Source organism: Oncorhynchus kisutch, unplaced genomic scaffold, assembly GCF_002021735.2.
Source record: "Oncorhynchus kisutch isolate 150728-3 unplaced genomic scaffold, Okis_V2 Okis03b-Okis08b_hom, whole genome shotgun sequence".
In the NCBI taxonomy this organism is placed as follows: Eukaryota; Metazoa; Chordata; class Actinopteri; order Salmoniformes; family Salmonidae; genus Oncorhynchus; species Oncorhynchus kisutch.
In genome coordinates this window covers 1,879,801-1,907,421 of record NW_022261980.1, presented here as the reverse complement: position 1 = coordinate 1,907,421, position 27,621 = coordinate 1,879,801, and the positions used below count along the sequence as shown (strand labels likewise).

The 27,621-nt window shown below is 43.2% G+C and overlaps 1 protein-coding gene across 4 annotated transcripts in view; it reads right to left on the bottom strand.

The window, feature by feature from the left end:
• The window catches only part of crtc3 (CREB regulated transcription coactivator 3), a 76,500-nt gene that overhangs the window by 24,593 nt on the left and 24,286 nt on the right, over nt 1-27,621 (bottom strand). For 2 of the 4 annotated variants that reach the window (XM_031812960.1, XM_031812958.1), the window contains exons 4-6: nt 18,120-18,181; nt 3,576-3,638; nt 805-902 (exon numbers count right to left, since the gene is read on the bottom strand). In XM_031812960.1, the coding sequence (XP_031668820.1) occupies nt 805-902; nt 3,576-3,638; nt 18,120-18,181 (223 nt within the window). The remainder of the gene's footprint in view (nt 1-804; nt 903-3,575; nt 3,639-18,119; nt 18,182-27,621) is intronic. The other 2 variants (XM_031812961.1, XM_031812959.1) reach the window with 1 other exon arrangement.

The window sequence follows — 27,621 nt, the reverse complement described above, 5'->3', positions numbered from 1 at the left end:
GGAAAGACAACAGAAGGAGAGAGAGAATGGAAAGAAAAGAGACAAAGGAAAGTGAGGGTGGGTAAAGAGAAAGAAGAGAGGATGAGATAGAATAAGTAGCGATGTGAAGGTAAAGGGGAAAAACTAAAGATCCAGACACAGAGGAGAGAGGAATGGAGGAAAGGAAGACAGGAGTGAAAGAGAGGAGTCTCTACAGGCCCAGGACTGTTCCAACCAACCAGACAAACTCTTCTCTCACCACTTAGATATTTTAATAAGGCACACTGACAGTGTAGACAGGAAATCATTTCATATCTTTCTACAATGTCTCAGTAAGGTCTCAATTTTTTTAATAAACCTTAGATGTTGTAGAAAGATTTTTAATTATTTCCTGCCTACATCATCTGTTTACATTGGTTACAATGAATGTTATTGCACAACCTCTCCTCAAGAACCTCCAACCAGTTCCACATATCTGATACAATCCATAACTTGCACAATGCGCATAGAAAGTAGATAAGCGTCACGATGATAAAAGGTCAACTGGAGACATGGTATCGACACGGCAGCACTAGTAGAATAGTGTAGAAGCCATTGGTAACTGTAAACCATTTTACCAGTCTAGCAAATCATCGTGGCTAACTGTGGGGTGAAAACAATTCCCTTATTTACAGTTAAATAGCCAATCTCTTTGGGCTCTGTTCAGAAGAAGTGCACTGTGTAGGGAATAGGGTGTTTGTTTGCGCACGTGCAGATGCAAAGTGTGTAGATGCGATGTGTATGCATGCGTGTGTGTGCAGATGCTGTGTGTGTGTGTGTTCTTACCATTGCGCTGGGGGGGCCCTCTGCCCATCTGCTGGTTCATGCCAAAGGGGTCCTGGGGGTTCATGGCACTCGTATGAAGAGCCGAGTCCGAGTTGGTTCTGTGGAGGAGGAGAGAGAGGGAGGAGAGAGGGAGGAGGGCATGGAGGAGAGTGTTAATTTTCTCCCCAATGTCGTGGTATTCAATTTGTAGTTACATCGTTTTGTCCCACCCGTATGGACACGGGAGAGGTGAAGGTCGAGAGCCGTGCGTCCTCCGAAACACAACCCAAACAAACCGCACTGCTTCTTGACACAATGCCCACTTAACTCAGAAGCCAGCCGCACCAATGTGTCAGAGGAAACACCGTACACCTGGCGACCGTGTCAGCACACACTTTGCCTGGCCCGCCACAGGAGTCGCTAGTGCGAGATGGACAACCCTGCCGGCCAAACCCTCCCATAACCTGGAAGACGCTGGGCCAATTGTGCGCCGCCCCATGGGTCTCCCGGTCGCGACAGAGCCTGGATTTTAACCCAGAATCTCTAGTGGCACAGCTAGCACTGCGATGCCGTACCTTAGACCACTGAGCCACTCGGGAGGCAGGGTGTTAATATTCTGAGCCAGTGGTGGACAGAGGATGAGGACGCCTCGCGGCTAGGTCAGAGAGTCATTCAGTGGTGGACAGAGGAAGAGGACGCCTCACAGCTAGGTCAGAGAGTCATTCAGTGGTGGACAGAGGATGAGGACGCCTCACGGCTTGGTCAGAGATTCATTCAGTGGTGGACAGAGGAAGAGGACGCCTCACAGCTAGGTCAGAGAGTCATTCAGTGGTGGACAGAGGAAGAGGACGCCTCACAGCTAGGTCAGAGAGTCATTCAGTGGTGGACAGAGGAAGAGGACGCCTCACAGCTAGGTCAGAGAGTCATTCAGTGGTGGACAGAGGATGAGGACGCCTCACGGCTAGGTCAGAGATTCATTCAGTGGTGGACAGAGGAAGAGGACGCCTCACAGCTAGGTCAGAGATTCATTCAGTGGTGGACAGAGGATGAGGACGCCTCACGGCTAGGTCAGAGAGTCATTCAGTGGTGGACAGAGGAAGAGGACGCCTCACAGCTAGGTCAGAGATTCATTCAGTGGTGGACAGAGGATGAGGACGCCTCACGGCTAGGTCAGAGATTCATTCAGTGGTGGACAGAGGAAGAGGACGCCTCACAGCTAGGTCAGAGATTCATTCAGTGGTGGACAGAGGATGAGGACGCCTCACGGCTAGGTCAGAGAGTCATTCAGTGGTGGACAGAGGAAGAGGACGCCTCACAGCTAGGTCAGAGATTCATTCAGTGGTGGACAGAGGATGAGGACGCCTCACGGCTAGGTCAGAGAGTCATTCAGTGGTGGACAGAGGATGAGGACGCCTCACGGCTAGGTCAGAGAGTCATTCAGTGGTGGACAGAGGATGAGGACGCCTCACGGCTAGGTCAGACAGTCATTCAGTGGTGGACAGAGGATGAGGAAGCCTCACGGCTAGAGTCATTCAATGGTGGGTCTGCCTACACACTAATACTTCGACACACACGTTCTCAAATGTACACACACTCGCCCCCCCCCCTCCCTCTCAGACGCACGCACACACACACACCTCTTTCACTGGCTACAGCTGAGGGCTTTCTCAAGTGCTCTTCATTAAGCTCCAATAGCTGTGTTCATGCTTCACTATCCCTCTAAGGACAAATCTCTCCCTCCCTCTTTCTTTCTTCCCATCCTCCACTTTCTCTTCCCCTTGAGGATGCATCTCTCACACTCTCCTTCTCAAGATGGACACCCTCTTTCACAATGGTTATAATGTCTCTCTGTGCAGTCCCTAAACTCGCTGAGACCGTACCATGTTCATTAGGGCACACCGTAGCAAAGTGCTTTGCAATGGAAAACAAGAACAAGTGTTTCTTTTTGGACAAGTACAGGTAGATTGTAGCTCCCCGTTTCTGAACTTTTTCCTCCCACTGAACACGCCCTAGAGCTCAGTATGGTTCCTAACAGAGAGTCAATTCATTCATTAATAGCATATCATCAATAACAATTGACATAACATTGGTGACTAAACATGTCATTTATATGCAAATAAACATTGTAACATTTGCAATTAGCATCGTAACACCAGCATCACATCAGGAAACAGACAGATGGTCCAAAGAAAGACCAAATGATGAATGTAAATAAACTAAATAGTAGTGAATAAATCCACTGTGAGTCAGGAGGCACAGTGTTAGGTAGCGATGGGTGGCAGCAGCAGCGACAGGGTAGGTGGCGACAGCCTTACCCACCCAGTCACACGGTCCTACAGCTGGGTTAGTGACAATGACAGAAGAAAAAGACTGATTAGTGTTACTAGTATAGCGAGGTAGAAGGACAGAGAGGTAGTGAAAGCGAACAGACACAGTAGTCTGTCTTGTGCTCCAACTCCGTGTCTCAAAGCCTTGCTAGAGAGACAGATGAACAGATATCTAAAAAATAAATAAAAAAGAGTTAAACAAGAGGGTGATTGAGGAGAGGAAGAGGGCATACAAAAGATAGAACAAGAGAGGACACGAGAGAGCATGAGAGATTGGAATAGAGAGGAGAGAGAGCAGGGGGGTGAGAGAGCAAGAGAGGGGGAGGGGGGTGAGAGAGTAAGTGAGAATGAGAGGAAGGATTGGGCAGTCTACAACAGAGAGAGGAGAGACAGAGCAGTCCGGCAGAGTGGTTGGTCCGTGTGAGAGAGAAAGCAAGAGAGGAGGCTGAAGAGTTCAAAGGTCACCTGTTGAGCTGTGATATTAATCTAAATCCTGGTCGTTTCTCCTCGGCCCACGGCTGCTGCTCCCTTGGGAGAGAGAAAGAGAGAGAAACATCACGCTTGTTTCGTAGTTTACTTGAGCTCAGAAAAGGCCTGGATGCTGAGAGTGGGGGGAGAGAGAGAGAGAATAGGTTGGAAATTCTAAGGTGAGGAGGGAAATCTGGATGAGGGGGCTGGATACAGATCTACTAAAGTGGACTGACTACAGGTCTGGATACAGATCTACTAAAGTGGACTGACTACAGGTCTGGATACAGATCTACTAAAGTGGACTGACTACAGGTCTGGAAACAGGTCAACTAAAGTGGACTGACTACAGGTCTGGATACAGATCAACTAAAGTGGACTGACTACAGGTCTGGAAACAGATCGACTAAAGTGGACTGACTACAGGTCTGGAAACAGATCTACTAAAGTGGACTGACTACAGGTCTGGATACAGATCTACTAAAGTGGACTGACTACAGGTCTGGATACAGATCTACTAAAGTGGACTGACTACAGGTCTGGAAACAGATTGACTAAAGTGGACGAACTACAGGTCTGGAAACAGATAGACTAAAGTGGACGAACTACAGGTCTGGAAACAGATAGACTAAAGTGGACTGACTACAGGTCTGGATACAGATCTACTAAAGTGGACTGACTACAGGCCTGGAAACAGATCGACTAAAGTGGACGAACTACAGGTCTGGAAACAGTTCAACTAAAGTGGACTGACTAAGTAAAGGAACCCCCTAAAAAACAAATAATGTCCATCAGACATTCAACAATGCTTTGTGGAAAGTAAATATTTTTCAGGAGGAACTGACTACACCTATTTGAATACAGATTCCCAAAAAGTATATATATTTTTTTACAGATCTCAGAAAGTACCGTAACTACTTTTGTAAATGATTGGAATTCACATCTGAGAAAGCAAATTTGAATACAGATCTCGGGAAGTGACGACTTTTCCGAAATGATTGGATTGGCTGCCTTCAACTAATGACAAGGCTGTATCTGGTACTGCATGTTGAAGATATAATGAAGAGAGTACACCATTTACTATACTATTCCAATCTGAGAGTCATATTTGATCTAGACAATATATTTCTATCTGAACATTCTGTAAATGTCCATTGCCCCAGGTGTATATAATCAAGTCAAACCAATGACATTTTGTACAGATAAGTACAGTATATAGCTCAACTACTATACAAGTCTTTAAACATGCCACTGAAAAGGTTGAAAGATGCAATACATTTTTATAATACCTGAAAACACTGCAGAGTAATTCAAAAGCCATTTGCAAACAGCACGTTGAATGCTGAGCAGAAACAACTTTGAAGCTTTTTGTCCATCGGAGGGTGAATGTTCTTGTTTCAAACACACATTATACTATCTTTAAAAGGGATCGTTTAAGTAGAATACAAACTAACATGATTTTCAACCTACCTTGGCTGTAGTTGATTCGATAAGGCTGTTTTGGGATGTTTAGTTTCCTTTCAAAACTTAATAGCCATATTTAGTTACTGATAGCATTCTCAGTAACACTTAACATGACATTGTTCTTGTGGCTGTGTAATCAAGCTACAATTACTTTGAGCAACATTTTATTAGCATGTTGTTAAATAATACTTTGGTAATTGCATTTTAATTCCATATCAATGAGCTGAGAGTTTAACTACTGTACACAAGAGGAATAGTGACTGTTCCTTATTCCACTTATGTTATAACGCGATTATTATGCAAGTATAAAGTTGATTTCTTGTTTAGAGCCCATTTGGTTGTGCTGTCCAGTAAAACATGTTCACAACTCAAATCTGTTCAGTGTGCTGTTATTACACTTGCTTTGGGATACTAGTTGTATCTGACAAAACAAGTGCATTGATCTAGACACTCAATGTGTGCATAGTGTTCTGGTTTCATTTGCAATAGTTTACCAGACCGTGCCAGGTGTGTGGGTGTAAACAGACCCCTATGAGATTGTGGAGAGCCCGGTGTTAACCCTTTTCAACTGAATCCACATGTTGGACGACTGGGATTGAACTGGGAGTTGATGCGAAGCAACGAGCAGAGTTAAACTACGGGGGACCAGCCCTACTCACCAGGGACGAAACAGGAGCACTAAACACAAGTATGCCTAACCAGGTGGACTAGCTGTGCCACAGTTCTGTAGATTATACAATTCAAGCCAACTTCATTGATCCAGACAACAGAGGATTGTGGTTATTCTTGTCGTCCTACACTATTGGCAGGGAGGGAGCAGCACAGGGTGAGGCACAGAGCAGCGCCCATAGAGCAGGTTAGGGGTTATGTGCCTTTCTCAAGGGCACATGTGCAGTAGGTGGTGCCTGAGATATTGATGCCAGCCACCCTGCGATTGCTGCCTCCCTCTCGCCATATCCCTAGAGCACCAGGTACTGTAAGACAACTGTAGATCAAATCAGAACATCAACTAAGTTAAACCAGGAAAAATGAATTGTATCACTATTCCTTACAACCCTTAGGCTACATCCACACTTTTCCACATGGCAGAGACAAACACAAGTATCTGTGAAAATGAGCAAAGAATCAAGTTAAAAACCAACGCAAAATCTCCATCTCTGTAAATCTCTCTGTAAATAACCCCCATCTGAGGAAACAGACATCTGAAGGCCTCATTGTAGATGACTAGCGAACAGCTGCTGTGACAGTGGAAGACACCAGCTGAAGGAGAATAGAGACTCTCTGCAGGAGAAACCCAGTGATTTTCAACCATGACTACATTTAGATGACTGAATTTAGCGATTACACGCTCATCCTGTGACACTCATGGTTGCTACTATCACACATTGTGGTCTGATAAAGTGTGTAATACAATGATAAGCTCACTGGAAGTGGCCTCTCTGAATCCCAAATCAACCCCTAGCCCCTACCCCCCAGTCACTTGTGTAGTAGATCTGAGAGGATTGGAAATGTAAGAAATATGGTGGTTGTGAGCAATTCCACACTGTCACAGATTTTTTAAAATTGTATCCTCTTAGAAATGTATTTCAAACAAAAAGCAATGATTGATAAGTTTAACAAACCATACAACTCGATGCACAACGACTATTTTAACAATTTCCACTGAAGATTTTACAAAACATTTACTTGAAGAACAGCGCAGATGCAAAGTTTGGTAACAGAATGACTGCACAAAACTTCATTTTCTTACCAAACATTGCATCTGCACTTTCAAGTAAATGTGTTTTTGTAAAATGTTCTGCAGAAAATGTTAATAGTCCTTGTGCATAGAGTTGTATGGTTTTAACTTTGCAATCATCTATTTCTGTTTGACATACATTGTAATGTGAAAGATCTGAGTCTCAGTGTCACTCTGTTGCAGTGGAATGACCCGTGTGTCGGAGATCCATTTCGCCCTCTGATAGACCAGGGGAATGGTCGGCATATTGTTTACACCTATGCAATCCTCTCAAATCTACTTAAGTACACTACCTCGGGGCCGTGGGTAGGGTTTGATTTGGGATTCAGGGCCAGAGTAAGGGGGACAGCCAACTTCCCAGTCCAAACATGATCTTCTTAGATGGGATCCATCGTTGCCAATCCAGCATTTCTCCCATCTGCCTACAGGGGGCGATCTCTGCTTCTCTCCTGAGGGGCGCTTTGCACTGCATCGTCACCTCCCTTCTATTAAAAAGTGTGGGGGGAGGCTAATAAAAATGGTTCACACCAACCTGTCATATCACTAAGCTCCTAGACACACTGGGGGTGCTGTATTTAGACTCACCCAGCAAAGTACACACTCCAGGAAGACGGACTTTGGAGCCAGTGGGATATATACCAAATACTCCACCCACCCTGCACTTTCAGTAGGTACACTCCAGCTGGGTGTTCTGCAATGCTATGACAGGACAGTACAGTACAGTACAGTACAGTACAGTACAGTACACACACACACACACACACACACACACACACACACACACACACACACACACACACACACACACAGAGACACAGACACACACACACACACACACAGACACACACACACACACACACACACACACACACACACGTCTCATGAGCTGCTTTCCCCAGATGACAGCGGCTTTATTACACATTTCCATGTAAAGCTGTGTCCCTCCTCCCCCTGTACTGTATTGGGGCTTAGCAGCATGGGCCATATGGAGTTGGAACAGCCACACATGCCTTCCCCTGCCCTTCTCGCATTCCCTTTCTCTCAGTCTCTATCCCTCTCTCCCTTTCTCTCAGTCTCTATCCCCCTCTCCCTTTCTCTCAGTCTCTATCCCTCTCTCCCTTTCTCTCAGTCTCTATCCCTCTCTCCCTTTCTCTCAGTCTATATCCCCCTCTCCCTTTCTCTCAGTCTCTATCCCTCTCTCCCTTTCTCTCAGTCTCTATCCCTCTCTCCCTTTCTCTCAGTCTCTCTCCCTTTCTCTCAGTCTCTATCCCTCTCTCCCTTTCTCTCAGTCTCTCTCCCTTTCTCTCAGTCTCTCTCCCTCTCTCCCTTTCTCTCAGTCTCTATCCCTCTCTCCCTTTCTCTCAGTCTCTATCCCTCTCTCCCTTTCTCTCAGTCTCTATCCCTCTCTCCCTTTCTCTCAGTCTCTATCCCTCTCGCCCTTTCTCTCAGTCTCTATCCCTCTCGCCCTTTCTCTGTCTCTATCCCTCTCTCCCTTTCTCTCAGTCTCTATCCCTCTCTCCCTTTCTCTCAGTCTCTATCCCTCTCTCCCTTTCTCTGTCTCTATCCCTCTCTCCCTTTACGTCTATTCATCTCTCCCTTCATCTCTCCCATTCAGTCTCTATTCATCTCCCCCTTTGTCTGTATTCATCTCTCCCTTTCTGTCTCCATTCATCTCTCCCTTTCCGTCTATTCAGCTCTCCCTTTCTGTCTCTATTCATCTCTCCCTTTCTGTCTCCATTCATCTCTCCCTTTCTGTCTCCATTCATCTCTCCCTTTGTCTGTATTCATCTCTCCCTTTGTCTGTATTCATCTCTCCCTTTCCATCTATTCAGCTCTCCCTTCATCTCTCCCTTTCTTTCTCTATTCATCTGTCCCTGTCTGTATTCATCTCTCCCTTTGTCTCCATTCATCTCTCCCTTTGTCTCCATTCATCTCTCCCTTTCCGTCTCTATTCATCTCTCCCTTTCCGTCTATTCATCTCTCCCTTTCTGTCTCTATTCATCTCTCCCTTTCCGTCTCTATTCATCTCTCCCTTCGTCTCTATTCATCTCTCCCTTTGTATGTATTCATCTCTCCCTTTGTCTCTATTCATCTCTCCCTTTGTCTGTATTCATCTCTCCCTTTGTCTCTATTCATCTCTCCCTTTGTCTCTATTCATCTCTCCCTTTGTATGTATTCATCTCTCCCTTTGTCTCTATTCATCTCTCCCTTTGTATGTATTCATCTCTCCCTTTGTCTCTATTCATCTCTCCCTGTCTCTATTCATCTCTCCCTGTCTCTATTCATCTCTCCCTGTCTCTATTCATCTCTCCCTGTCTCTATTCATCTCTCCCTGTCTCTATTCATCTCTCCCTTTGTATGTATTCATCTCTCCCTTTGTCTCTATTCATCTCTCCCTTTGTCTCTATTCATCTCTCCCTTTGTATTCATCTCTCCCTTTGTATTCATCTCTCCCTTTGTATGTATTCATCTCTCCCTTTGTATGTATTCATCTCTCCCTTTGTCTCTATTCATCTCTCCCTTTGTCTCTATTCATCTCTCCCTTTGTCTCTATTCATCTCTCCCTTTGTATGTATTCATCTCTCCCTTTGTATGTATTCATCTCTCCCTTTGTCTCTATTCATCTCTCCCTTTGTCTCTATTCATCTCTCCCTTTGTATGTATTCATCTCTCCCTTTGTATGTATTCATCTCTCCCTTTGTATTCATCTCTCCCTTTGTATGTATTCATCTCTCCCTTTGTCTCTATTCATCTCTCCCTTTGTCTCTATTCATCTCTCCCTTTGTATTCATCTCTCCCTTTGTCTCTATTCATCTCTCCCTTTGTATGTATTCATCTCTCCCTTTGTCTCTATTCATCTCTCCCTTTATCTCTATTCATCTCTCCCTTTGTCTCTATTCATCTCTCCCTTTGTATGTATTCATCTCTCCCTTTGTCTCTATTCATCTCTCCCTTTGTCTCTATTCATCTCTCCCTTTGTCTCTATTCATCTCTCCCTTTGTCTCTATTCATCTCTCCCTTTGTCTCTATTCATCTCTCCCTTTGTATGTATTCATCTCTCCCTTTGTATTCATCTCTCCCTTTCTCTCGGTCCATTCCTCACCATCCCTGTCTTCTGTCTTTCTCTCTGCATCCATCCGTCCCAGTTAGCAGGATGGTCGACAGACTCACTGGTACTGGTTTGGTTTGTCTCCAAGACCATCTTAGGGCAGCTGCCAGTATACTTAATATTCACCCTACAGAATCATGAAGATTATCATAATATTATTTGATATAATATTCCCAACACAAGAACAGAGTTTGGTAGGAGGGGCTTTAGCTTTGCTGGCCCGTCATTGTGGAACATTTTACAAAATCATTTAAAACAGGATCATTTTATTCTGATTGATGATTTTAAATCCCAGATTGGAGGGCTGCTGACAACATATTGCATGTGTTTTGAAACCTGTTATTTTCTCTTATGCACTTTGCACTGTTTTAACTTCCATTCATTGTGTTGTCTCATATGGAACTATATGTATGCTGCTTCTCCAGGGCTCACATGGAAAAGAATGTGTCATCTCTCGTTAAATAAAGGATCAATAAAAACACAATATCCTTCTTTCCCATCCCTCCAGAGGACAGAAACAAATCTGGAAATTAAAAGACTTGTGAAAACAATACGGCCTGCTAGACAATTATAGGCTGTACAGAGGAGAATCACAGAATCACACAGATATGAGGATTAGCTGCCACGAATCACACAGCTGCACAGCCAAAGCGGTCAAATATTGCTCAGAGGATCGTGTGCATGGTGCATGCTGCTTTGGCTGTCTGATGCCATTCGTTGTCAACAGTCTTTTTTAGCTATTCAACTGTACAGTTACAGCACGGCTGGGCTCATTGATTTATTCTGCGCCCCAAATGGCAACCTATTCCCTACATAGGGCACTACTTTTGACCAGAGCCCTATGGACCCTGGTCAAAAGCAGTGCACCTAGGGAATAGGGTGCCATTGAGGGCACACTGAGCTGGTGTGAGAGAGAGGAAGTGATCTTAACATACGTTAACCAAAATAGAGGCTTGTTGTTAATGGGTGAGTGGTGGTAAATAATTAAACAGACCACCTAAGCAGAGGATAAAGGTTCTCTAGAATCAGAAATACATCACACACTCACACAGAGAGAGCACAGGAATGTCTAAATCCCATCCCCAGGAGGGCCTTTTTGTTTGTCTATCCCCGGGGGAGATCAGTGTAAGATCCCATTCCCAGGAAGGCCTTTAAGTTAGTCTATCCCTGGGGAAGGTCAGTGTAAGAGCCTATCCCTGTGGAGAACAGGCCAGGCTGGGAAGAGAGCAGGGCCATGGAAAGATGGGTGGTGTGTACAGTGCCTTCAGAAAGTATTCACACCACTTAACTTTTTCCACATTTTGTTGTGTTAGAAAGTGGGATTAAAATGGATTTAATTGTTCTTTTTTGTCAACTATCTACACAGAATACTCTGTCAAAGTGGAAGAAAAAAATAGAACATTAGTAAAACATTTATGAAATATAAAACAGTAATATATCTTGATTAGATAAGTCTTCAACCCCCTGAGTCAATGCATGTTAGAATCTCCTCCGGCAGCAATTACAGCTGTGAGACTTTCTGGGTAAGTCTGTAAGAGCTTTGAAAATCTAGATTGTACAATATTTGCACATTATTATTTTTTAAATGATTCAAGCTCTGTCAAGTTGATCATTGCTAGACAGACATTTTCAAGTCTTTCCATAGATTTAAGCCAATTTAAGTTAAAACTGTAACCAGGCCACTCAAGAACATTCACTGTCTTTATTTAGAAGTATAGATTTGTGTAGATTTGTGTAAACTCCAGTGTAGATTTGACCTTATGTTTTAGGTTATTGTCCTGCTGAAAGGGGAATTTATCGGCCAGTGTCTGTTGGAAAGTAGACTGAACCAGGTTTTCCTCTAGGATTTTGCCTATGCTTAGCTTCATTTAGTTTATTTTTATCATTAAAAAAAACTCCATAAACTTTGCAGATGACAAGCATAACCATAACATGATGCAGCCACCACAGCGCTTGAAAATATGAAGAGCAGGACTCTGTGTTGGATTTGCCCCAAACATAAAACTTTTTTACTTTAGTGCCTTATTGCAAACAGGATGCATGTATTGGAATAGTTTTTATTCTGTACAGGCTTCCTTTCTTCCATTCTGTCAAATTACGTTAGTATTGTGGAGTAACTACAATGTTGATCCATCCTCAGTTTTCTCCTATCGCAACCATTAAAAACTAACTATTAAAAAGGGTGAAATCCCTGAGTGGTTTCCTTCTTCTCCGGCAAATGAGTGTAATTAATAACTTCACCATGTTCAAAAGTGATATTCAATGTCTTCTTTTTTTAAACCTATCTACCAATAAGTACCCTTCTTTGTGAAGTATTGGAAAACCTCCCTGGTCTTTATGGTTGAATGTGTTTGAAATTCACTTCTCAGCTGAGGGACCTTACAGATAATTGTGTGTGATACTGAGATGACAGAGTGAGTCCATGCAACTCACGTGTCTGGTTAAGCACATTTTTACCCATGAAAGTATTTAGGCTTGCCATAACAAAGTGGGTTGAATACTTACCAATTCAAGACATTTTAGCTTTTAATTCATTTGTAAAAATGTTAATCATTGTTCAACCTTCAGATGATGTGGTATTGTGTGTAGGCCAGTGCCCCAAAATATAATTCTAATCCAATTTAAATAAGGCTGTACAAAGGGTGTGAATACTTTCTGAAGGCACTGTAGGTGGGGGTGGAGGAGGGCGTGGGACAGGGAGAGAGCCAGAGACCCCGGTGATTGACCCTGGTCCAGCTGGGCTCCATAGGGACACATCAGTGCCTCTTGCCCAGGGCCCAAGTCTCCAGACCCAGGGTGCAGGGCCCTAGCCAAGGAACGCCTCTACCCAGACAACGGTGGGATCATGGCTCCCTCTTGGGGAGTAGTGTACTGAGAAACCAGCTCCAAATACACAACCTGACCCCTTCTTCATTGGGGTCACACCAGACACACTGAACATCCACTATAACAGGCCATGAGAAGAGGAGGGGAAGGGAGCGAGCGAGAGAAAGAGATGGGGAGGGAGAACGGGAGAGCGAGAGATGGAGAGACCAAAAGGAAGGAAGAGGGTATTTTGCACCAAATTGATAAATTCCTCCAGAGATCTAACAGGTCAGGCAGCCATATTTAGATGTGAGAGAACCACAACCTTAAAATAACAATCTGGAGGGGGAGATAATGATAAAACCTGTTGTCCCGACAGCTAGTCAGAGAGAGGACAGTGCACTACATAGGGAATAGGGTGCCATTTGGGACGTAACCAGGGACTGTGTGTGTGAACGGTGCGGTTCCCCTAGCTGCCTATCTGTCGTGCTTGCCTGGCCCGCGCTGCCAATCCCAAAGCATTGACCCCATTGGTCTCTAAGCCCACTGATCTGAAAGCAGGCTTTAGACAAGCCAGCAGCCTGCAATGCATCTCGACGCACTGGAGTGGTTTCACAACGCTAGACAGACAAGAGCACACACACGTACGTGTAGTATACATACAGACCGCCATACAATACTAATGGATACAAAACCTCCAAAGAAAAACACACACACAAGGAAACACTTGCTATCTACACTCTGGATCAGCACTTCAGCACAGCCGGGGACACTAAGCCTGTGTATAGACAGCGGGCTCTGATCTGCTCTCTGGGGCGCGGACAGAGCTGAAAGGGTTAAGGGGATTTGTGGCCCGTCTCCAGGCAACCTGCCTAGGCGGTAATGCAGTGCAGATGTGGTCGGCGCTGTAAACACTTCCCACTCTGCTCTCTCCCCTGAGATGGACCAGCACTGGAGCATCTGTCTCCCAGACCCAGACTGAATCTCAGCAACAAGACCACAGAGTCAAGCAGAGACACATTAACAAATCAATTCAATATACAAAAACACAGTGACCGATCCAAACTGACAGCCACAAAACAGACACCACCAACACTACCAGACCCTTATTGGCACAGACCTGAAATACTACCAGATCGATACACTTCCAAGAACTACACACTCACAGACCGAATGCTGCCTTCTCATCGGTGTTTATATGTGTAAGAGCATCTGCTTAATGACCAAAATGCCAAATGTATTTTCCATTATCTAGGAAGAACAGACCAGCCCACAGTCCAGATCTGCTGTCGCCCACTGAAACACATTCTGACACTAGTTGGTTTCAATACAAATCTACAGCCTGTAGATGAGAACTTCTTAGGTCAAGGAAAACATCTAAAAGAGGAAACTACTTCCCATTGGCCTTTGAAGAATGTAACATGGCATGGGCACTACTACCACCACAACACATGTAAGCACACAACCTCAGGGTCAAAAATAGAACAAGGCCTATATCAACAAACACCAAGGTCCGGTGGGCTTGAAACTCAGCCATCCAACAGACAGTCAGCAGACGCAAAGCTAACTGCTAAGTAGCTAGTTCTACTTTGTTGGGGTAAGGTGAAGTTGCCTCGAGGTGCTGGTCTTGGGTCAGTTTTGTATTTCCCCAATTAATGGTTAAGGTTAGGATTTGGGAAGATGATCCTAGATCTGTACTTACAACACTAATGTGGAGGGCATAAGTCTGCTGGGAACCTGCTTCTCAACTGGTGGATCAGAAGCCACTTGTGGCCAATTGCTTCTGGGTCACAGCAGGTTGTTGCTCACAATACCAGTATTTACCATACTGCATAACATGATTCAGACTAAACTACAACACAATCTACACAGACCTTCACAGAGAGCGGATTTATAGCCAACCTTGGCCTTTCTCCATTTCCCTACACCCACATTAACATCTACTAAAATATGCGTATGCAACCAATAACATTTGACTTGATGGCAGGGGCTACCACTGAAAAGCACTTCAAATACAAGACAGACCCAAATTACTCCCAGATCTTCTCACCAATCTAGCTTGAGCTTCTCAGTGACTTTGAGAGGGGAAATAAATATACTGAACAAAAATATAAAATGCAACAATTAAAGATTTTACTGAATGATCAGTCAAATGTAAAAAATTAATTAGGCCCTAATCTATGGATTTCACATGACTGGGCAGGGGTGCAGCCATGGGGAGCCAGGCCCAGCCAATCAAAATGAGTTTCTCCCCAGAAAATGGCTTTATTACAGACAGAAATATTATCCCCAGCACAAGGTTCACCTGTGTAATGACCTTGGCAGGGAAAAGGAAAAATGGTCACTAATAGGGATGTAAATCAATTTGTGCACATGGAACATTTCTGGGATTTTTTTATTTCAGCTCATGAAACCAACACTTTACATGTTGCGTTTATATTTTTGTTCAGTGTACAAACTTATGTTTTCCTTCATCAGTTAACATTAAGTGGTGACATGAGAATCAAGACCCAGAAAGGATCAAAAACACACAACCCAGCAGAGAGTCAATGTGGTGGAAAACTCCAACAACTGAAAAGATTAACTATAAACAGTGGAGTCACAGATGAACTGGAACAGATCGCTGAGCTCGCTTCACCCTTTGACCCTACCGAGAGCACCAAAAAACAGAGAGGGACGGATGTGACCTTAACACACGCGGTGCACACAGTAGTCAGAGCCAACAGAGGGGAGCATATCCCTGTAACACTGTGGAGTGGAGCGGGAGGCTAGGATTGGCCAGCAGGGCCATGGAGTGGTTAGTGCCAATAATGCTGAGGGAGCAAGGAAGAGAGAGAGAGAGACTGAAATAAAATGTTCAATTATGCCATTTATATTTCATGGGGCAAGATACCTTAAAGAGAGAGAGAGCGAGCAAAGGATAGAGATATGGAGAGATATCTAAAAGAAATACCTAAAAGAGGAGAGAGAAAGCAATATAGAAAGAGACCGGTAAGCTGGCCACACAACTCTGTCCTTGAGGGGTGGAAGTGTGTTAGTCAGAGAAGAATGCATGTGGTGAGTAGTTGGGTGGACACCAGGGCCTCTGGTCCAGTAGAGAGAAGCATTAAGACGAGTCATAGACATCAATAAAACACAGACATTTAACACTGTGCATCAATACAAGGCATTAACAACATGTCTTTCAGCAACCACAAAAACAAGAGTCATTCAATCAATCCCTAGAATATGGTGAAACAGAGCCTTAACGTGAGGACCTCAAAGACATTCATCATTAGCCAAGTCACTTTTGCTCATATGATGTATTCTATACTGTAGCATGTCACATAATGCCTAGGATCGCTTGGTTTGCTAAAAATCCATTGGGTGGCCTCTGGAAGCAGTTGATTAGCGGCCATCTGAATGAGGGATGTACACATAAAACACTGGTTACCAAGTCAACACGTTTAACCAGTTCAGGGCAGTAACTGAAGAGAGGAAGTGGGAAAAGTTGTGTTTGTCTGCCGAGGCTGAATGCTCTAAAACAAATACATCACTGTTCACCGTCTAAGGGTTAAATATGCTCCCATTTAATCTAATAAATTATCCCCAAGGGAGATTCTTGAAGGAAAACACTGAAGTATAACTACACTGAAATCCTGATTTAATGTCCTAACGCAGTCGGATTAATAAACATAACCTGATATTTCAACTAAAACATAGGCCCACCTTCTCTGGTTTTATTGTTTATGTGCGTAATTAGTGAAGCTTCAGAAATGTCTTTACATAAACTATTTGGTTAAACAGTAATAGAGGCGCTGTCAAAAAGTTTAAAACTTCAACAACACTTAATCTTGTTCAACCAAACCCAATCAGATTTGATCTAGGCTATCACTATCCCACAACGGGTCAATTGTGATGGAGCCAAGAGGCAGTGTGAATCAATCCCAACCCAAATCCAGAGTAAATCTGTGTCCGTATGTTTGTGTAGCACATGCCTGTGTGTATGATGCACATGGCACTCCCTCCCTGCTCTTTCTGGGAACACGAGGTCACGGCAACATCTGTTTGCTCGGTCAGGAGGTTTGGTCATCACAGGCCAACCTGTTTTTGTCTGTCAACAACGACATGAGGGTGTGGACCTGCCGACCTACACACCGATCTTGGGACAGATTTGCATTTCCCCCACTATTGGTTAAGGTTAGGATTGGGGAGGGGAAACCAGGTTTTATGACACTGTCCTCCAGTACAGTACAGTAAGAGCAAAGATGGAGGCCATGTGTGTCCATGCTGGGCTTCAGAGGCTGCAGTTCTACGGGGGTGAGAGGAGAAGGCAGGGCGACTGGCAGCCGGCCAAGCCAACATTCAAAACACACAACTGTATAGAGCGAGAGAGAGAGGAAGAGAGCGGGAGAGGGAGGGGCTCAGCTAAGCCCTTTATTGCAGGGCTGCAATTCACTGCCTTGTAAACACTGGAGGGAGAGAAAACTGTCCAGTAATTACACTGCTGCCTTCTCTAGGTAGGTAAAACCAGGCAGGCAGTTTAACTGAAGAAACACACACGCACAAACACGCATGCACACACATGGCAGTGGTACCTAACGAGCATTAATAAGCCATGACATTATCAAAATTTGTAAACGGTGTTGATTTCCCCTTTAAGCTGGAGATACTTAAGCAAAGCACAGGAGGACCGCAAAGACTTGTGGGCCGGATTCACCCTATGACAGCAATGAGTCACAACAGCGGCAGGGGTAGAGCATTAGAATGACGGCATCTGACCTTTAAACCAAAAGGCTATCTGTCAGAAGCACCTCTGTAGACGCGTGGCCCACCTGGGTGCCTCACATGGCAATCTGATCCCTTCACTGAGCATCTCTGAGTAGATACAATGGCTGCATCTCAGATGGCATCCTATCCCCTATATAGTCACGAGCCCTGGACCCTGGTCAAAAGTAGTGCCCTATATAGGTCACGAGCCCTGGTCAAAAGTAGTGCCCTATATAGGTCACGAGCCCTGGTCAAAAGTAGTGCCCTATATAGGTCACGAGCCCTGGTCAAAAGTAGTGCCCTATATAGGTCACGAGCCCTGGTCAAAAGTAGTGCCCTATATAGGTCACGAACCCTGGTCAAAAGTAGTGCCCTATATACAGTAGTCACAAGCCCTGGTCAAAAGTAGTGCATTATGTAGTCACGAGTCCTGGACCCTGGTCAAAAGTAGTGCCCTATATAAGGGATTGGGTGCCATTTGGGATCCAACAATGCTTAATGCAAATCTGCCTGCTGCACAAGGGTATTACTGGGCCATAATCTTGATTCAGAGTAAGTTAAAGTAGCTGTCCAGTGTTCCATGTCGATCAAAAATTACAATTATGTTAAAAACAGCTTTTTTTGTTAGTTGTTTTTACACAGCATTACAAATACTAGTATCTGTAAAGCCACTCACCTTCTCCAGTTGTTGTCCGGCGGAGGGGACAGGTACACGGTTCCGTACGGGGAGCTCTCCATGTGGGGCTCAGTCAAGGAAATTACAATAATGGAACACAACTCTGCCATAACAAAACATTACATTTCATGCATTTCTAAATAACAGTGGACTACATTTCCTAACAGTAAAACTACTTAACTATTCTATTACTACATTCTAGTCTAATTCCTCATTTGATTCAAATGGAGTATGAGATTGCATATTCTACCTAGATTAAAGATTTCTCTATACGCGCACACGTGATATGGGACTGAATAAACGCATGCAGGAAATAGTGGTGCGAGGTTCTGTGAACAATATGGCTGCCTGGACTAGGCCCACCCCCGGAGCGGAGTTCCTGACATTGTCTAGAGAGCAGTAGGGAGTGAAGTGCAATGTAGAGTCAGACTATAGACGGCTTTAGACCTTCAGTTAGACTCATCTCACTCTCATGAAAGTAAGGTAAGAGGGTCTCTGTGCTTTTCATTGAGAAAGGACAGGCGGAACTCACTCAAAAGCAAAATAGTACTTGATTCTATCAAGTTCTAGCTAGTTTAAAAAACACGTTTCAGGCCAAAAAGCTATCATTAGATGGTTCAAGTGCGGAGACGACGATACCAGACAAATTAGTGCATATACAAATATGTTCCTCTAGCAGCCAAACTCTCTGGACTTTTCAAAAAGAAAGACTATCATTAAAAAGCCTACCAGTAAGCAGAAATGATGCACCATTAGCACACACACTGATTTTCTATATGTATTTTGAAAATCAAACAGAAACTTAGCTAAATAAATATGTTGGAGGGACTTAGACTACTCTCATTACCAGCCATCATTTGTAAAGGGTCTGGTTAAATGAAGTCATTTCTACAGAGTGACTGGCTGGCTGGGGCAGATGGAGCCTGGTGCCCTCCTGGCAACCCCTAGCACAGATCTCCTTCAGTGACTCTGGCTCGCTGCAATCAAAACACCACACACACTAAGGGCTAGGCAATATATCACATTCATTTGAATGTAATGTTTCCGTGCGATATTCCAAATGCCTGGAAAACGAATGCTCATTTTGTCATGTGCGGTACTGCTAGCAGCATTTTAGCCAGACTGTTATACTAGCTGTCTAGTCAGTGTTTCATAAATCAATTATATAAATTGGCACCTCATTTTGAGAAATAAGTTGGGTCACTTTATTTCAACATCTGAACTAAGTAGACAGGCTAGCATGCTGTTCAAACAGTTGGAGAGGACAGAAGGGTGTGTTCATAACAATTCAACTGTTCTACCTTGTTAGACAGCAAATAGACCCAAGTAGGCTAAATTTAAAATATAAAGATTAGTGGTCTACTCACTAGCACATGGGCTTGTGCTTGAGTGTGTTCATGAGACTGGTGTTAATTATCTAGAATGCCTGCTACAACAAGTTAGTCATTATTAGTGAATGTGCATTATGCATGGTTGTGGTTATATTTGTAACAAAAAAGTTATTTTTCATAGACAGATTGAAAGACAGATCAGTGATTATTACAACAACAAAAAAGCAGGTTAAACTATTTTGATAAAATTGTCGTCTTATGGATGTGCAAGGCTTATACTTAGGATTAGTATAATTTCACAAGTCCTGAATTCATGTGTTTATTGCTGACTGTTTGAAATGCAGTGTATTTGAAGTTAAATTGTACAACAAAGCTTATTTAGAGATTTACTGTATATTGTGAATTGCCCATAAATCCATGAAAAAAGTTAGATTTTTTGGTCCATAATCTTAGACCAGTGTATGAGAGGACATAATGGAAGGAGATCCCATCCCAACAGGTTATTCAGTCCAGTCTGCATTAAGGCAATCAGAATTGTACTCTAGATCAGGGATACTCAAACTTTAGGGCCAAGGACCATATTTGTGATAGCAAATTCATCAGGGACCCGATCCAAAATCAGAAAACAACTAGTGTGAGATTGATAAATAAATAAAAAGCATACAAGTACTTTTCCTTCGGCAGTGCACGGCTGGACGGACCAAGTCTCGGGCCCTGGGAAATAACATTTTAAAAGCCTGCCTCTTGGAATCAGAGAACATTTAGCAGTTTTCAAGTTAACTTACATCAATTATACACATTTTTGTCGTGGGGCAGAGAGATTGTGTTGTTGCAGCCTGACAAGCTAATATCCTGCAAGTCTACACATTGTGACATTTATGTAAGAAAATAATTAGGGAACACAATCAGTATAGAGTTGAACACTGTATAAATTGGTAGAATGTATTTATTTGACCCTTTATTTAACTAGGCAAGTCAGTTAAGAACCAATTCTAATTTACAATGACAGCCTAGGAACAGTGGGTTAACTGCCTTGTTCAGGGGCAGAACGACAGATTGTACCTTGTCAGCTCAGCTCAGGGATTCGTTCTAGCAACCGTTCGGTTACTGACCCAGCGCTCAAACCACTAGGCTACCTTCCGCCTCAATACTGCAGTGGATACCATTATCCCTGTGAGCCTCCCAGGCCCATGTTGCCAAGGGTTATGTAGACATTGTAGACATTGTATTACATTACACACTCTAAACCTATTCCATATCAATAAAAAAAGTTAGTATTATTCATATTAAAAAGTATGTTTTATTATTTGTTTTTAAGTATCTTGAGATCTGGCCTCCGGAGGTACTGCAGGGGGTCCTCACAAACTCACAATTCTGCAGCGATACGCCATCCCATCTGGTTTGCACTTAGTGGGGCTATCATCATCTGTTATTCAACAGGCCAATGACCCAAAACACACCTCCAGGGCTACTTGACTAAGGAGAGCAAATCAGTGCTGTAATCAGATGATCTGGTCACCACAATCAACAGACCTCAACCCAATTGAGATGGTTAGGGATGAGTTCGACAGCAGAGTGAAGGAAAAGCAGCCAACAAGTGCATATGTAGGAACTCCTTCAAGACTATTGGAAAAGCATTCCAGGTGACTACCTCAAAGCTGGTTGAGAGAATGCCAAGACAGTGCAAAGCTGTCAAAGCCAAGGGTGGCTATTTTGATTTGTTTAACACTTTTTTGGTTACTACATGATTCCATATGTGTTTCATTATTTTGATGTCTTCACTATTATTCTACAATGTAGAAAACAGTAAAAATACAGTACAGTGGGACAAAAAAAGTATTTAGTCAGCCACCAATTGTGCAAGTTCTCCCACTTAAAAAGATGAGGCCTGTAATTTTCATCATAGGTACACTTCAACTATGACAGACAAAATGAGAAAAAAAATCCAGAAAATCACATTGTAGGATTTTTTATGAATTTATTTGCAAATGATGGTGGAAAATAAGTATTTGGTCACCTACAAACAAGCAAGATTTCTGGCTCTCACAGACGTGTAACTTCTTCTTTAAGAGGCTCCTCTGTCCTCCACTCGTTACTTGTATTAATGGCACCTGTTTGAACTTGTTATCAGTATAAAAGACACCTGTCCACAACTTCAAACAGTCACACTCCAAACTCCACTATGGCCAAGACCAAAGAGCTGTCAAAGGACACCAGAAACAAAATTGTAGACCTGCACCAGGCTGGGAAGACTGAATCTGCAATAGGTAAGCAGCTTGGTTTGAAGAAATCAACTGTGGGAGCAATTATTAGGAAATGGAAGACATACAAGACCACTGATAATCTCCCTCGTTCTGGGGCTCCACGCAAGATCTCACCCCATGGGGTCAAAATGATCACAAGAACGGTGAGCAAAAATCCCAGAACCACATGGGGGGGACCTAGTGAATGACCTGCAGAGAGCTGGGACCAAAGTAACAAAGTCTACCATCAGTAACACACTACGCCGCCAGGGACTCAAAATCCTGCAGTGCCAGACGTGTCCCCTGCTTAAGCCAGTACATGTCCAGGCCCGTCTGAGGTTTGCTAGAGAGCATTTGGATGATCCAGAAGAAGATTGGGAGAATGTCATATGGTCAGATGAAACCAAAATAGAACTTTTTGGTAAAAACTCAACTCGTCGTGTTTGGAGGACAAAGAATGCTGAGTTGCATCCAAAGAACACCATACCTACTGTGAAGCATGGGGGTGGAATCATAATGCTTTGTGGCTGTTTTTCTGCAAAGGGACCAGGACAACTGATCCGTGTAAAGGAAAGAATTAAATGGGGCCATGTATCGTGAGATTTTGAGTGAAAACCTCCTTCCATCAGCAAGGGCATTGAAGATGAAACGTGGCTGGGTCTTTCAGCATGACAATGATCCCAAACACACCGCCCGGGCAAAGAAGGAGTGGCTTCGTAAGAAGCATTTCAAGGTCCTGGAGTGGCCTAGCCAGTCTCCAGATCTCAACCCCATAGAAAATCTTTGGAGGGAGTTGAAAGTCCGTGTTGCCCAGCAACAGCCCCAAAACATCACTGCTCTAGAGGAGATCTGCATGGAGGAATGGGCCAAAATACCAGCAACAATGTGTGAAAACCTTGAAGACTTACAGAACATGTTTGACCTGTGTCATTGCCAACAAAAGGGTATATAACAAAGTATTAAGATAAACTTTTGTTATTGACCAAATACTTATTTTCCACCATAATTTGCTAATAAATCTTAAAAAATCCTACAATGTGATTTTCTGGATTTTTTTTTCACATTTTGTCTGTCATAGTTGAAGTGTACCTATGATGAAAATTACAGGCCTCATCTTTTTAAGTGGGAGAACTTGCAATTGGTGGCTGACTAAATACTTTTTTGTCCCACTGTACGTACGTACATACATACATACTCTAGGCTTTTTCTTTATTTTTACTGTTTTCTACATTGTAGAATTTCTACATTGTACATTATCAAAATAATGAAACACATATGGAATCATGTAGTAACACAATTGGTGTCTGACTAAATACTTTTTTGCCCCACTATATATGGAATCAAAGTATTTAGTCAGACACCAATTGTGTTACTACATGATTCCATATGTGTTTCATTATTTTGATATGTATGTATGTATGTATGTATGTATGTATGTATGTATGTATGTATGTATGTATGTATGTATGTATGTATGTATGTATGTATGTATGTATGTATGCATGTATGCATGTATGCATGTATGCATGTATGTATGCATGTATGTATGTATGCATACACACACCTCTGAATTTGAGAATACCTGCTCTAGAGATTAAGGAGTGTGACCCTCACCCTGGACTGAAATGACTGATTCATAATTTAGAGATGACTGCTATGCTCACTGTCTGTGACCAAACAAGAACAACTAGGACAAATATTATAGTAAATATAAATCGCCGTTGTGGCTCAGCCGACATTTCAAATCAAAGTTTATTGGTCGCATACACAGACTTCCAGATGTTAATCGCAGGTGCAGCTAAATGCTTGTGTTTCTAGCTCCAACAGTACAGCACCAACAATGTAACACACACAATCCAGACAAATAAAAAAACGTGAAAAATCAGAACGAGGAATGTCAGAGACCAGAATATAAATATACATAATGTATATACATGTATAAACTGGTTGGTTCGAGCCCTGAATGCTGACTGGCTGAAAGCAGTGGTATATCAGACCGTATACCATGAGTATGACAAAACATTTATTTTTTACTGCGCTAATTAGGTTGGTAACCAGTTTAAAATAGCAATAAGGTACCTTGAGGGTTTGTGATATATGGCCAATATACCATGGCAAAGGGCTGTGTCCTAGCACTCCACGTTGCGTCGTGCGAAAGAACAGCCATATACCTCTCCCCCTCGGGACTTATTGCTTAAATATATAATGGTGTGTAAAGACAGTATGGACAGTATATGAATAGAAAAAGGTGTGTACAGTGCAATAAGCTAACCTTTACATAATATATAGGTGTAGATAGATATCACTGAGTGGAAAGCTTTCGCTGCAACGACAGGACATGTGATGATCAGAATATAATAATATGCTGCAAAGCAACTTACAGCAGTGTGTCCGTTTTTCATATGTGAAGCCTGGAGCAATTGTCACAGACAGACATTTGTCTTGGTCAGCCTAAGGGTAACGCAGTGCAATTTAAAAAGGGACTAGCATCCTGCGTATAGCCTAACCCTGAAAGCTCTGAAAAACAAGAACACGGTGCGGTCCTCTTAATAGGCCAGCTGACATGGCTGATTAGAAGACAGGGATTAGCTAAACATGTTCTGTTGATGTGATCAATAAAGTTTACATGACATCACAACGGGGCAACCGGGAGACATTATGACATGCATGTTCCTGGTCCGCAAAGCCAGAAGCAACGGATGGATTACCACTGGGGGAGATCTAATAACACTCAAAGTGGGCTGCTAATGCAGACCGAGAGAGAGAGACAATGAATGATGGAGAGAAAGGATGAGGGAGAGCGAGAGAGAAGAAAGTAAGGTACAAAGAAAGACAGATGGCAAGGTAGAGAAAGAAAGAAAAGACAGGAAATGGATTGGTAGATGGAGAAAGAGGTAGAGGGAGGAAAAGAGAGCATTCACACTGAAAGCTTTGTCCACCCTCTTCAATACAATTGTCATTGTGCAGATGCTCTTATCCAGAGTGACTTAAGGAGCAATTAGGGTTAAGTGCATTGCTCAAGGGTACGTTGACAGATTTTTCAATTATATGGTTTATTTTGCCCCAGTTTTAAAAAAATTATAATAATTTAAAAACCACCATTAGATATACTGAAAACTTCAGTGTTGTGGTCATCTTCAGCTTTTGAATGATCCATAAGTAAACAGCAGGTAGCCTAGCGGTTAAGAGCGTTGGATCGAGCCGACTAGGTGGTGCTCTGAGAGTTGCATCACATTAATATATATTTATTCAACCTTTTCTTTTTCCATAAGGAGTTCCTTACTGTTCAAGTCTGTGTGCATCAAGTTATAGTTATGCAGATGTTTCAGTTCTTGCCTTGAAGGCTTGTCCAACTTACATAAAACTGGAGAATTAAAAGAATAGCCGAGAACTTGACTGAACGCAGGTAGTTGCTGTTGCTAGCAGATCAAGTTCTGGGAAGTTGTCTATTGTTGGTCTTGGAGACAGACGGGTGTGTGTGAGAAAGGGAAAGAGGAGAGAAGGGGGAAAAGAGAGTGTGTGTGTGAGAAAGCAAAAGAGAAAGGGGGAGAGTGTGTGTGATCTCGCCGGGCTTCAGCAGCAGAGAGAGGAAGTCTTTGATTTGGATGGATATTGAGTTTTTCCATTCCCCATAATTCATCAGGATGACTCCCTGGCAGGCTGTGGCAAACAGGGTGCTGGTAAGTTATTCAGAGTGAGACGTGAGACACGCACACACATAAAATAAACGCATACACACAAATGATCCCTCTGCTCCAGTATGTCTAGAGAGAAAGGGACTAGAGCACACACAGTATGCTCTTCTGGACATCACAGTACTTGGGTGCTTGGCATCACCCTGCCAGAGAGTTTAATAGATTAGATAGTAAACTGACCACAGACCTGATGACTGACTATAGAACCATACCACCTCATTTACAAGAGCACCAGAAGACCCATACCACCTCATTTACAAGAGCACCAGAAGACCCATACCATCTCATTTACAAGAGCACCAGAAGACCCATACCATCTCCATTTACAAGAGGACCAGAAGACCCATACCATCTCCATTTACAAGAGGACCAGAAGACCCATACCATCTCCATTTACAAGAGGACCAGAAGACCCATACCATCTCATTTACAAGAGCACCAGAAGACCCATACCATCTCATTTACAAGAGCACCAGAAGACCCATACCATCTCATTTACAAGAGCACCAGAAGACCCATACCACCTCATTAACAAGAGCACCAGAAGACCCATACCACCTCATTTACAAGAGCACCAGAGGACCCATACCACCTCATTTACAAGAGCACCAGAAAACCAATACAACCTCATTTACAACAGTGCCAGAAAACTGATACCACCTCATTTACAAGAGTGCCAGAAAACTGATACCATCTCATTTATAACAGTGATAATTCAAAATAAAAAATAACGTATGTCTACACACACAGGAGTTTTAAAAAGAGGAATTTTAAAGCGTCAGCATGCTTCACTTCGGCTGGAGCCCAGCCGTAGGCGAACCGAACCAGTGTGCTAGCATATTCCCTTAATAGACCTTCACTTGAAAAACAAGAAAAAGTGCCAATAGTACTGTTTGTCCCTTTTGAGACACCATAGCCAGTATACACTTACTCAAAATAGTTAGAATTAATCAAAGATAAAAAATTAATGACAGATTTCTTTAGTTTCTGTTTTTGCAGTGGGGCAATTTTTCATCTGACTAGGATGTTTGGTGCAGTATTTCTCAAGTGAAAGCATGTGCATTAGGACAAGTAGTGTCTCGTTGAAAGACAACAGGCACTTCATTGAAGAACTTCTACTGTTGACCAATCGCCGACAAGGGAGTAGACTTCGGCTTGCCCCGAGAAAAAATAAAAATGTTGTGCACCCGAACAGAACTGTTTCGTCTGGGAAACATGCAGACGCCTTCACACAAACGTTTCAACTAAAAGCCTTCTTCAGTTCATTCAGTTAGTAAACCCACATGGAGTGAAGGGTGTTGAAATAAACGAGAGAAATGGGAGGATAGTCAATAGTGTATACTGTAGTAGTAGGTTAGTTAAACAACTACAGTACAGTCCAACCACTGCTGCTAAAATCTACAGTGCTTCAGAAAACCCTGAGTGGAGAGCGAAGAGGGGATGAAAAGGAGAGGATGTTCTAGAAGAGTGGGCGTAGTGAAATCTCCTCGGCTCTCTTTCACCGCCTGTCTGATCTTGGCAGACTCGACCAGTCCGACTCGAGTGAAAAACAAGCTCCAACTGTGAGGGACATCTGGCATGTAGGGGGGGGAAGAAAAAAAGATTGCCTGCAGAGTGAAAACACATTTTGGCTGGAGGATACTCCTCTGCCCAGCCTCTTCCTTCTCCCAGTGTGAAGATCATATGCTGCAGGGTGCTGCTGACTCAGTATCCAGACCTCAAACACACACACACACACACACACACACACACACTGGAGCAACCTCTATTTACACAAACAAAGGGCCTGTTTGCACACACAGAGCCAAAAACCAGGAGAGCCTACTACTGTGTGTGTTAGTCCCTTCCTCTCCAGAGATACTGACTCAACACTATAAACGTCAGCTACTACAGCGACTAAAATGACTGCAAAACTTAAGAGCTGCAGTTTTTTTCAGAATGGGTGGCAAGGAATTAGTCCTGAATATTTAAAAAATGTAAAAGCATTGTATTTGGGACAAATCATTCACTAAACATCAACTAAACCTTGCAATGAATAATGTGGAAATTGAGCAAGTGGATGTGACTAAACTGCTTGGAGTAACCCTGGATTGTAAACGGTCAAAACATGTTGAAACAGTAGCTGATGGAGAGAAGTCTGTCCATAATAAACTGTTACTCTACCTTCTTAACAGCACTATCAACAAGGCAGGTCCTACAGGCCCTAGTGTTGTCACACCTGGACTACTATTCA